This window comes from Musa acuminata, chromosome BXJ2-1 (assembly GCF_036884655.1).
Source record: "Musa acuminata AAA Group cultivar baxijiao chromosome BXJ2-1, Cavendish_Baxijiao_AAA, whole genome shotgun sequence".
Taxonomy (NCBI): domain Eukaryota; kingdom Viridiplantae; phylum Streptophyta; class Magnoliopsida; order Zingiberales; family Musaceae; genus Musa; species Musa acuminata.
The window spans coordinates 10,311,503-10,324,160 of NC_088338.1; the positions used below are offsets into that span (position 1 = coordinate 10,311,503).

General features: G+C 45.8%; 3 protein-coding genes across 4 annotated transcripts; 1 reads left to right on the top strand and 2 right to left on the bottom strand.

Moving 5' to 3' along the window:
- Positions 1-439: 439 nt before the first annotated feature.
- Positions 440-6,213, bottom strand: LOC103997587 (pentatricopeptide repeat-containing protein At2g13600-like). 2 transcript variants are annotated; one of them, XM_018824116.2, is made up of 2 exons: positions 3,804-6,213; positions 440-1,112 (listed from the first exon to the last, which is right to left on the bottom strand). In XM_018824116.2, the coding sequence occupies exons 1-2, from the start codon at positions 6,042-6,044 to the stop codon at positions 1,017-1,019; spliced, it is 2,337 nt and encodes a 778-aa protein (XP_018679661.2). In that variant the 5' UTR covers positions 6,045-6,213; the 3' UTR covers positions 440-1,016. The 2 variants fall into 2 exon arrangements, with proteins under 2 accessions (XP_018679661.2, XP_009417135.2); XM_009418860.3 differs by lacking the exon at positions 440-1,112 and having other exon boundaries at positions 2,838-6,212.
- Positions 6,214-7,879: 1,666 nt separating this feature from the next.
- Positions 7,880-10,084, top strand: LOC135598872 (high affinity nitrate transporter 2.5-like). The gene is made up of 2 exons (XM_065093289.1): positions 7,880-9,530; positions 9,641-10,084. Exons 1-2 carry the CDS (start codon positions 8,380-8,382, stop codon positions 9,885-9,887), a joined length of 1,398 nt encoding a protein of 465 aa, XP_064949361.1. The 5' UTR covers positions 7,880-8,379; the 3' UTR covers positions 9,888-10,084.
- On the bottom strand, positions 10,077-12,121 carry LOC135598873 (short-chain dehydrogenase TIC 32 B, chloroplastic-like). The gene is made up of 8 exons (XM_065093290.1): positions 11,970-12,121; positions 11,426-11,657; positions 11,267-11,346; positions 10,900-11,053; positions 10,730-10,808; positions 10,564-10,651; positions 10,444-10,490; positions 10,077-10,366 (listed from the first exon to the last, which is right to left on the bottom strand). The coding sequence occupies exons 1-8, from the start codon at positions 12,097-12,099 to the stop codon at positions 10,175-10,177; spliced, it is 1,002 nt and encodes a 333-aa protein (XP_064949362.1). The 5' UTR covers positions 12,100-12,121; the 3' UTR covers positions 10,077-10,174.
- Between the last annotated feature and the right edge of the window lie 537 nt (positions 12,122-12,658).

The following is a 12,658-nucleotide window of genomic DNA, read 5'->3' on the forward strand; positions in this document are numbered from 1 at the left end:
ATTATATACATATATATTAAGTGTATGTTACAATGGATAAAGATGTGAATATTATATGAGTCTAAAACAATAAAGAAATTAATTCAGATACATCCATTCCATTTATTGGATAGGAAGATGAAGAAAAAAAGAATATATCATGATCCACATCTTAAAAGATTCTGGATTGCAAACCTCGAATATATATATATATATATATATATATATATATATAAAAGGAATTGGTGCTATCAACCTCACATCTGTAAACAGTACAGTTCTTTATTACATGTATGTCAGTTCTTTATTACATGTATGTCACTGACAAAACATATATGATATATGTGTATTATGTCATTTTTCTATCTAAACGGAGAAGAATATCACCACACATACAAATATATATATATATATATATATATATATTGTGATATTCTTCTTAAATAGAAAAATGACATGAAACACATATGCCATGTATGTTTTTGTCAGTGATATGCATGTGATAAAGAACTGTACTGTTTGCAGATAAAAGGATGAGGTTGATAGCACCAAGTCATTCTCTCACAGATGGGTTCCACATATTCCAAGTCAAGTCTACATTTGTAGGACTTGTCCAATTAGATAGTCTATAAATAATTTATGTCCCAACTCATGCAAGTTATTTGAGACTTAAATTACAAGGTCTCTTTTATATATATTTATACATATATATATATATGGACTTAGTACGCAGTGACAGCTAGGTGTCCTTGAGATAGGGTTGATGTGAGCCACATGCATCCATGAGTAGGTCACCTACTTCTTCATTTGAGGGTTTGTGGGAAGGAGAGAGAGAGAGAGTCACATACTTTACTGTCAGTCTCCAGCTTCCATGAGCTCCACACAGGATAAGCAACGGCAAGGGATTGACCTCCTCCAACTTATGGTGAGAGAGGTAAGTTTATCCTGGATTGACAAGGGATACAGTCAGTAGATTTGGAAACCAATACTGCTCACTCCTTTTGGATTTGTCCCTGCTCCATTTAGTATAGCCAACACTAGAATAAGAAAAAGCTATTTTGGCCACCCATCTTCTCTATGCGTTTGGATTTGGCATCACTTGTGAATCTTAGTTTCCTCCTCATGCATCTCAACTGAAAAAAAGCTTTACATGATCAGTAAATTGCATATTCTTGTAATACATAACTGCTGCAAACAACTACATCCAGAATTCTAATTGTAGGATAATTTACAGTAAAATATAAGCAGCAGAGGCACAAAAAGCTGTTCTGGATGTTATCTGCTAAACCTCCTCTGGAAAGAACTTCTCTGCACAGGTAGAGAGAGAGAGAGAGAGAGAGAGAGAGAGGGAAAAGGCATATAAATGCAACAAATAGGAGTCAAGTCACAAATTATGACATGGTTTCAGAGAAAATGACATGCCTTGGCCTATGAGTGAATTGTGGCCAGTCATGCATGATTCTTCACAAAACAGAATTCCACAAAGTTTATGTTGTTGGCAGAAAGACAAAGCAACCTCAACCAGAAGTTAATACAACAGCTGAAACAAGTGAAGTCCCACATAGCTGGCAAGAGATGCTACACCAAACACATTTACAATCGGGTGAGTTATATCTGCTAGCACTTGATCACATGCAAATGCAGGTACATGTTTAGCATAAGACATTAACCAGAGAATCTAATCAGCTATCACAAGAAGCATGCAGGATTGTGTTGCAGACAACTTCTCAATGGTGTGTCATTTCTTAATACCCATTTATAATTCTTTTAATAATTTTTTTATTTCATATTTTTTATAATTCTATTCCTGTATGCTCATTTTCTCTTGTTAACCTGAATGTATCTGGTTTCTACAACACATCTGCAAATTTCTTGGTTATTTTTCATGCTACCTTTTAAGTTTTTGGATTTATATATTATGACATTACCTGGTTGTGATAAAACCAGTTTCCTGGGGAATCATTTTTGTCATTGTAAAGATCAAACAGCAGAGACAGGCTTTAAAGTTCATCAGAAAAGCTGCAAAGAAAATTACTGACAAAAAGAACACAAAGATTCCATAGATCTATGATCACTCACACACTTTAGCATCCTCATTTAGGCCAAAATGAATGCAATGCAGTGCCAAATAGTACAGCATGTGAACCCACCTAAATGATTGTCAATGGGACTAACAAAGCTGGGGATCAGTATATGTTTAGTTTCAATCAGTCCTTACTAGCTCAAAAAGTTTGGTACAATGCACAGAACTCCAACCAATATAGGTTTTAGAAGAGAATACATGCATATAATCTTACTGTTGTAAATAGAGAGGTAATACCCTAATCATATGGCCCCCATGCTAATCAAATTCCTAAATCTAGATACTAGTTGAGACAGATTATAATTTACTTTCAACACATTGCATCACCATGAAATTTCAGAAAACTGACAACTAACAATCTTATAAAAGAAGAGAAAAGAACACTTTGAATGGGTGATATGACATTTGACAAGAAAGCCAACAACTACATCACTAGGTGCCATTCATAGGATATAGTTTTATTACAGGGAAGATAAGTATGATCTCAAATGGTGTATGTTAAGCCAGTACAGGTGTTGTACAGTATACCAGATCATTTAACCATTCCTTCAAAGTTTGGATTCAGAATCCTGGGCAGGTATCCATGGATGATCATTCTACAAACCAAATTTTGTGCCATAGAGAACTGACACCAATGACACCAAAAATAAGTTGTCATCTACTATTTGGATCCAGATTTGCGGAACAAGATTCACTAGATATTAAGGTACTTGTGATGTGGTAACAACCATGAGTTTCATGCTTCTGCACATTCCATCAGAGGTAAACTGAAATCTGAAAATAAATTAATGTACTAAATCTAGGTCTTATTTTTTGAACAACCAGCTAGTAAAGACATCAATTCATATTTAGATCAGGACAATCCAAAACTATGATGTATCCACTAAAAAAAATAGAAGACATAAATAGAGAAATAATCTTAGTTCCACTAGAGGCAAGCATGTGACTTGCTGAGCACATAGGAGGAGTTGCCATCTGTTCCAAAAAAATTGTTTTCTAACAGTCCAACCAGGAAATAGAATGTTTATGATTGAACCCCAGAAACTTGAGCCTCAACAACTTAACAACACCAATGAGGCTTTGGTGCACTGGTTGCTATCCTTATTTTCCTCTCTGGACTTCCCAAAATCTAAAGATTCAGTCCCTTGCTCAGAAGGCTTATGATCTGAAATCTATCATGCCAGTGATTTTGAATACCATCCTCTGAATTTTTCTTTAAGGCCCTCCATGTGCAAAAGATCCATTCTTTAGAATTCAAAAGAATCAGCATCATCATACCCACCTCTTTCATCGCATTTCTGACCTCATTATAACCTTTCTAGAGATGTGGTGAAGAACACAAGGCATGCTGACTAAAATTTTAGGTCCTATTCTGTAATCAGTGAAAACTATCACTAGATTTTCAGCATCAATAACCCTAGAGCCTTAAACTTCACCATGTACTTGAAAGTTTGCCTTAACAGCATGTTACTAATCAACATGAATTGGAATAACCTTATCGCATATCATCACTTAAAAGAATAATCACCGACAATTACTCTCTACTAATGTTATTGATTCTAGTAAATCAGCTTATAATTACTCCATTGAACTCATCAATCATTCCTTTCATGAGAACAGGCAGCCTTTTGCTTATTGTGGCCTCCTGACACACGATTGATACATCGAACTAGTAGAATCAGGTATGTTGTAATTTATAATCTGTCATTTCTGACATCACTAACTCCAAGACATCGTATACCTTTGATGATTTTGGATGCATTACATCCCAACTAAAGAATGTATGGAACTGATCTCTTATCTGAATTGAACTGCACCCTCCCACCTTCTTCTTTCCTAATCGTCTCATCTGAGTTCTCACCTTTGCTACATCTTTCCATCTCCCGCACGAAGCATATATGTTTGAAAGCAAGACATAACCAGCTGTATTCTCTTTCTCCAATTCCCACAACCTCTTGGCAACCCTCTCCCCAATCTCTTCATCCCTAAAAGTGGAACAAGCACTCAACAGAGCGGCCCATGAATTAGCTTCTGGCTTAATGGGCATTGTGCTGATTATTTCTTCAGCTTCTCTCAGATGACCAGCTCGAGCAAGTAAATCAATAACGCAGCTATAGTGTCTCGTGTTAGGTGAGATGCCGTAGATCTCTTCCATTGAGTCAAAATACTGCAAACCCTTATCAACCAAACCGCAATGTGAGCAAGCAAATAGAACAGACAAAAATGTAGGATCTGTTGGAGCTATTGCTGCTCTTTTCATTTCTTCAAACATGGTTATGGACTCCTCTGCGAAACCATTGTCCGCAAGCCCCTGGATCATTGCAGACCAGGAGACCTCGTTCTTCTCAGGCATCCCATGAAACACTCTCTTGGTACTCTCGATGTCTCCACATTTTGCATACATATCTACAAGTGCTGTTCCAATGAAAACCTCATGCTGAATGCCAATCTTCACAATCCTACCATGGAGGTTCTTTCCTTTATCTAATGAACACAGGGATGCACAAGCAAGAAGCACACTGGAAAAAGTCATCCGGCTTGGTGGTAGTTCTGAAACCAGCAGGTTATCAAATGTTTCCAGCGCCCGCATGAATTGTCCGTTCTCTGCATAACCTGAGATCATTGCATTCCAAGATGAAATATTCCTGTTGGTCATTGCTTTGAAAAGCTCTTCAGCTTCTTCTATCCGATCATTACAGCTGTAACCTGCTACCATCGAGTTCCAGCATACTATGTTCTTCTCCGGGATCAAGTCAAAAACCCGGCGTCCATCTGCCACGTCTTTGCACTTGCAATACATATCAATCAGAGAGCTCCCGACAAAAACATCGGTTTCAAACCCAACCTTCAATGCGTGGCAATGGACGCCACTCCCAAAGAGCAAATTCTCACAGCCAGATGAAGCACTGATGGCACTGGCTATACAGGAGACGTTCGGCCTCTGACCATCGTGAAGCATGAAGCGAAAAAGATTTATGGCTTCCGATGCTTCCCCGCTCTGACCATACCTTGCGATCATCGTGCTCCAAGAGACCTCGTTTCTCTCTGGCATCTCTTCAAAGATTCGACGCGCTTCCTTCAAGTCTCCCATCTGCGCGTAGACATCAAGAATGGCCGTCCACGAGACGACGTCTCGTTCCTCCATCTGGTCGAACACAGTCCTCGCCACATCCACATCACCCATCCTCAGATACAGAGTGATCAACGAGTTCTGCACCGACACATGCCCATCGAAGTTGGTCTTGACGATTAGCCCCACGACGCTCTTCCCCAGCTCGAACTCGCCCGCTCCCACGCAAGCCTTGAGGACGCAGGTAAACGTCACCTCGTTCGGCATAAGACCGGACGCAAGCATACGGCGGAAGTGCACCAGGGCGTCGAGGCGCAGCCCATTCAGGACGAACCCGCTTATGTACGCAGTGAAGCAGATGACGGTCTTGTAAGGGCACCTCTCGAAGTAGCCGGCCGCCTCACCGACGCTGCCGCGCTTCATGTGGCCGTCGACCATGAGAGTCCAGGTGACGGCGTTCCTATCGGGCATTCCGTCGAACAAGAGGCGAGCGGTAGCCAGGTCACCTGAGCGAGCGCTGTAGGCGACCATGAGGTTGCGGGAGAAGAGGTCTGGGGGCCGGCAGCGCTCGGCGAGGAAGAGGTCGCGGTCTGCGGGGTGGCCGGCGAGGGCGTACATGGCGAGGAGCTTGGAAGAGACGGATCGGTCGGAGGAGACGCCAGCGCGGAGGGCGTGGCCGTGGAGGGCGAGGCCGAGGGCGGAGAGGTGGCCGTCGGCGGAGCATAGGCGGAGGAGGGAGGCGCAGGTCTCGGCATAGGATTTGAAGGACTTGGGGGACCTGAGGGAGCCGCCGCCGGCGAGTCTCCGCTTGAGGGTGCGGAAATGGGAGAGGAGATGGAGGTGGTGGCAGAGACGGGTTTGAAGGAGTGGGAGCAACGGGTTTAGCCTCAGCTTCCGCTGGCTCCGGTTCATTCCCTCCCTTTATTGCCTCATAGTTTGAATCAGCGCAGCCACCGCTCTTATCCAAAACGGTAGTCTGTAGCCAATGTGTTCGACTCGAGACCTCTTCGAGTTAAAATGCGTGTCAACTCTTATGGACTTAATCATTGAGGACATCAAACGTGGAGATTTTAATTTATTTTCTGAGAATGAAATTATTTTCTATTTTACAGCTTGGAAAATTATGGTCCATTTTTTCTACCTCAATAATTATATAATAATTATACGATAAATTTAAAAAAAACACTTATTTTTTATTTTTCCCAAATGAGCATCTTTTTGGTTTATCCTTGTCGAACGTTTATTTTTTATCTAAAAAACTATATTACTCTTGCCTTTATGCCATTAAGCACCCATCTACTTTTGTCTTGATACCGTTCAATCAAGAGAGCATAGTAACTCGAGAGATGGTGCGATAGTGTTTTGACATGGTGGGGTATATGAGAAGGAGGATAAGGAAGTTTTATTAAGGTCGATGATGAAATCAATAATGAACGAGTTGAAGGATGATAAAACAAAGGTGAACGATAATAAAGAGCATACTACATGTTACGGTAAATAACTTTTTTAGCCGTGACCCTGGGGTCGACGTGGCCGGTTTAGGGGTCCGAATGGCTGGGATCAGGCGCAGCTCCTCTCGAGATATTGTGGGGGCCGATTGCGGGGGATTTGGCTGGAAAGGTCCGCGACTCCGGGTAGGGTCAGCTTCGGTCGAGTACATGCACACAGGTCGGGTCGGTGGTTCGGCCCAACCCCTCCGACGATCAAGTCAGCGATCCGGAGAGGAGTTTTTCTGGATGCCCCCTTTGTTGGGAGCCCGGGGGTGTTTATAGGTGAGTTTGATATTACCTGATGTGTCATACTGCCGGAGCAGGGCCGTACCTCTGATGGCATATGTCGTTGTCGTGGGCGTTGCGTGGAGGGCCGAGCTGCCGTAGGGTATGGCGAGCCTCGGTCGACACCTTCTCCTGCCTCGACCGGTTGTGGGGGGTCAGATGATGAGGTCGCCTGGGTACGGTGAGTGAGGGTGCACATTATGTTGGTGTTAATGCTCGCCCCCTAGGGCAATGTGCCGTCCAGGGGGTGGCTAACGTCGTGGTGTGTTACGTTAAATGCGGTGTGTTACGTCAAATCAGTTTTTACCCCTATCACTACACATATTGCACAATGGGATCGATAGGGTGGAGATAGGACACTTTCATCGTTTAAAAAATAAAGAGTATTTGTTTGAGAATTAACAAAAAAAAAAGCTTCTTAATGAAAACTTAATTTCTTTAAATGTACCCATAATTGTATTTGATGGCTCCTGTTTCCCTCATATATAATTAATTATATTACCAATTTTTTCAACAATATTTTTTTTAGTAAAAAATATAATAAGGCGAAAAATATAATATATATATATATATATATACGATTTTTTAGAGGTAAATTCATCCTATAATTTTACTTTTTTGAATGCAAACATGGTAACATCAGTGTGACCTATTGTTTTGTTTGTATGTGGGCAAATTCTAGTATCTTCTAACGTGCACACTTCGATTGGCTCTTCATTACAGCTGTGGACGTATGGGTACATAGAACTCCCCATGCAATTTTTACCATGAGAACACGGACGTGTTACCCATGTAACGCGGCGGTTCGCCCACCGGCGTCGGTGTCTCTTCTCCCACGCCAAAGGATACCGTTCTCCTCTCCAATCGAAACCAATGGGACCCTCCAACCCCCGACGAAAGGCATGGCCGCCACCTCGACCGCGTCTCCAGCTTGAGGTGTCGAACGCTGGTGCGTGTTGCCAGCCTCACCTGGTGTCTTCGTCCTTCCTCGGCAACAACCGTCACGTTTTCCAGTCCTTGCTTGAGCGTGATGACACCAACGGTAAGTTTCTTGGTGTTGTTGATACGTCGAGGTTGGATCATTGGCGACAGGGGTCTATGCGTCTCCTTCTCCGTTTCATCCAGTGCACCACAGCGGCCATTAGGAACCTCAGAAGAGCAGAGCCAAGTTACGGGCTGCGACGCTGCGCATCAAATCTCACACCCTTCCCCACCGCTAACACCACCACCACAACCACAAACTTCGCATGCCCCACAGCGTGGTTTGTGGCTCCTGCTTCTTCTTGCGTGGCCCTACTTCTCTTAATTATTCCTAAGAATGACGTAGCTGTGCCTTGGGAATCACTTGCGGTCTGCCTGGAGCTTCTTCGGATACGCTATATGTGTGCATTCCTGCACCACCATCAGATATCGGAGCTGTTGTAGTAGCAAGTGACCGACGACGTAGCTGTTGATTGCCGAAGGCCAGCAGCATGCAGGAGAAGGAGGAGGTCTCCAAGTTTGCTCTGCCGGTGGACGAGGAGCACAAGGCCACCGAGCTGCGCCTCCTCTCGGCCGCCGGCCCTCACATGCGGGCCTTCCACCTCGCCTGGCTCTCCCTCTTCACCTGCTACTTCTCCACCTTCGCCACCCCGCCCCTCCTCCCCGTGCTCCGCCGCCACCTCCACCTTTCCCCCGTGGACGTCGCCCACGCCGGGGTCGCCTCCGTCTCCGGCATCATCGTCGCCCGCCTCGCCATGGGCCCCGCCTGCGACCTCCTCGGCCCCCGTGTCGCGTCCGCGGCCCTCGCCCTGCTCACCGCCCCCGCCGTCTACGCCGCCTCCGCCGTGTCCTCCCCTACTGGCTTCATCGTCCTCCGCTTCGTCGCCGGCCTCTCGCTCGCCAACTTCGTCGCCAACCAGTACTGGATGAGCTCCATGTTCGCCCCCGGCGTCGTCGGTCGGGCCAACGGTGTGTCCGCCGGCTGGGCCAACGCGGGCAGCGGCGCCGCCCAGTTCCTCATGCCGCTTGCTTACTCTTTCATCCTCCGACTCAGCGGCAGCCCCTCCTTCTCTTGGCGCGCTGCCTTCCTGATCCCGGCGACGCTGCAGGTCGTAGGCGCTCTCGCGGTGCTCGCCTTCGGACAAGACTTGCCGGACGGCAACTTCGTGTCATTTTCCAGATCACAGGAGAAGAGATCGTTGAGGAAGCCAACGTCGAAAGAAGGCTTCTGGGTAGTCATCGCCGACGGCCTGGGCAACTACAGGGGCTGGATACTGTGCCTGACCTATGGCTACTGCTACGGGGTCGAGCTGGCTATGGAGAACGTGGTGGCGGAGTACTTCTACGGGCGGTTCGGGCTAGGGGTGGAGGCGGCGGGACTGGTGGCGGCCTGTTTCGGAATGGCCAACGTGGTGTCGCGGCCGGCGGGCGGGATGATCTCGGACGCCATGGGAAGGAGGTTCGGCATGCGTGGGAGGCTGTGGAGTCTGTGGGTGGTTCAGACCGTGGGAGGGGTGCTCTGCGTGCTGCTGGGGAGGATGAGCTCGCTGGGGGCGTCCATGGCCGTCATGTGCTGCTTCGCTTTCTTCGCGCAGGCTGCCTCGGGGCTCACCTACGGGGTGGTGCCCTTCGTCTCCAAGAGGTATGCTCTCTTCCACCTTCGTCTCCCCTGTTTCACTCCCGTCTTCTCGTTCCAAGCTTTTACTCGGTTGAAATCCTTGATTCTAATGGGACAATCCAAAATAATCAAAGGTCGCTGGGAGTGATCTCGGGGCTGACAGGAAGCGGCGGAGCATTAGGAGGAGTGGTAATCCAGCTGCTGTTCTTCTCAGGCACCAAGTACTCCAAAGAGACCGGCATCTCCCTCATGGGAGTCATGGTCCTCGTGTGCACTCTGCCAGTAAGCTTGATATACTTCCCACAGTGGGGAGGCATGTTCTGTGGCTCATCCACCGCGGAAGACGATGATCCAGAGGAAGATTACCACTTGCTAAAGTGACATCTCAACCCACCTCTGCTCCCAACTGTTGTACTCCATTCTTCCCCTGTAAAATTCAAGGCTGTGGTTTGCTGTGATGTCCATGTTTATGGTGGTCAGTCCTTGTACAGATTCCCTCTGTTAATTGAGTTCAAACCATTATGGGGTTTGAATTGTCAATGTTTCTACCTTCTATGAAAACGTTCATGGATTCTACATATATTCGCCAAGTTGATATGAGTTTATTTACTCGTACAAAGATGAAGACAGCATGACAGAAGTCACTGCTGATCTCCGGATATAATACATTAATTTTTGGCTCTTCTTGTTTGCCTGACATGATCACGAACTAACGCATGCGTCTTCTGCCACAGAGTTCGGGCTTCGAACTCATTGCCCGCTAGACTCGAGCAAGAAGTCTCGTTGCAGTCCACGAAGTACTTACCGGAGACGCCGATCAGCTGTGGGCTCAAAGCCACATAGCAAGTGGTGGATGCTCCCTGCAACAAGGAATAACAGTATGAGGCATGCGAATACTCGTGTCGCATTCGAAACAGGAGGAATCAATCATCGAGACCTGTGATGTCGATTTCAGTAGCCTTGATGCCAGGAAGAACACCGAATCTGTATGATATATATAATCAATAGTTTTCATTCGATTCAATTGATGTTATGGTGACAGAACGTTCATATATACCTGTGATCAAGCCCTTATGATCCCTGATGATTCCAGTCTTCACTACTCCTGGATGCACTGCATTGATAGTCACCATTGCATTTCTTCCCTGCAAGAAGATGTATTTGCAATTAAGCTTCGATCTCGTGCAAGTTCCAAATGACACTGCATGTTTTGTTGTGCATACTCGCAGTCTTCTTGCCAGCTCCTTGGCATGCATTATGTTGGCCAACTTGGACTGCGCATAAGCTTGCGTGCCATTGAAGCTGAAACAGAGTAATCATTTCCAAGGTACATGAAGTCTGAGAAGTATTCTTTCTCATGTTGATGAGGAAACCATAAGCAAAGGAAACATACTCCTTGGGATTGAGCATGTGGGAGAGCTTGAATCTTCCTCGTTTCACCCATGTATGTATCACTGATGACACGTTAACAATCCGCCCTTCGATTCCTGTTCTTGCTGATGTCTCAATCATCTTCTCCAACAAGTTCTCTGTAAGTAAATAGTGACCTACAGTGGATCAAAGAAACAAGAATGATGGTTTCTCTCTTCTGAAGGCAGCAGGACTCGACTCGAGATGATGAGTGACAGATCAAGAAATAGTCCCACTTTCTTCTTCTCAAGCAGATCTACACGACATGCATGCATGTCCTTCCTGAGTTATGAACGTAATAGCAGAGCAATTCAAGCATGCATGCATGGATGAGGAGAAAGAGGACTTGCCCAAGTAGTTGGTGGCGAAGGTCATCTCAAATTTGTCTTCTGTGAGCTGCAACTTCTTGCAGTATTTCCCGGCATTGTTTCTGCAAAGATCAGTGTCAGCTTTTGAATCTGAATGCTCGAAGAATCGTGAGCATGCAGCACTGTCTACTTCTGACTCACACGAGAATGTTCAGTGGTAATCCAAGAGACAAGAACATGGAGCAGAATCTATTGATGGAAGCAAACGAGCTCAGATCCATCTCCATCAGAATGATCTCTGCCTCTGGACTCTCTCCTTGAATCCAGTCTTTGACTTCAGCAGCTCTCTTCAGATCCCTCGCCGGGATCACCAGTCTCAGCCCTCGTTTGGCCAACACTCTCGCCGTTTCCGCGCCGATGCCCGATGTCGCTCCTTCGATCACGGAAACCAAAGTAATGTTCATGCAGATGATTAACAATTCTTGATGCTAATTACTGCATACGAACCAAGGCATTTGGTCGAATACTTGATCAAACTGTATGACGCTTTTAGGACAATGCAAGCTTGTCCCATGAAACCTACCACCAGCCATGCAATGATTAATTATTCCCTTCTATCCTTAAACCTACCATACTTTAGTATCCTTAGTGAAGATTCGATCAAGCAAAATATGCATTGGCACTACTCCATGTTACTGAATTAGGAACATTAGAGAGAGAGAGAGAGAGAGAGAGAGAGACTAACCAGTGATGATTGCAGTAAGATTAGAAGGGTTGGAGCAGTAGGTATCCTGTGTGACTTGCTCACCAGTGCAGCTGGATCCAAACCCACTTGGGCCAGCAACACCCAACAGGTACCTCAGTGTTTCTCTCATGGTGGAGCACAGCTTCAGCGTCTGTAATGGGGATCACAGGCTTCGCATGAACACCTTCGCCACCTCTCGCCCTTTTTATACACGAAAAAAGGGAAGGGTGTCACGAACATGCAGACACCAACATGACGTTTAATGTCATCTGCCATCCATCCCGTTGCACACCGGTGACTGCTGTGAAAAGATGGATCAGTTCACTGGTGCAGCCCTCGATCGCTGGAACATGCTCACTGCGAGTCCGATGGAGTCCTTTTAGTACTGGCTATCTAGTGATAGGATTGGGAATGGCTACTGCATGTGTGAGTCCAAGCATGATGATGGCTAGGTGTTGGATGGATTGGGGAGGAAGGAAGCATTGACAGGGACTCCTCGGGCGCCAGGACAAACAGCTTGAGGACACCGGGGGGGCAAAGCTTATGATTCCTGCCTGTTCCACAGCCAGCACACTTGCAGTAGAATGCTTTCCTCATGGCGAGTAAAGGTGGAACAAGAGCAGGCTTTAGATTGCATGCTAGATCACAAACCAAACGTGTCCCACTGTCACCATGCACTTGATTCATCC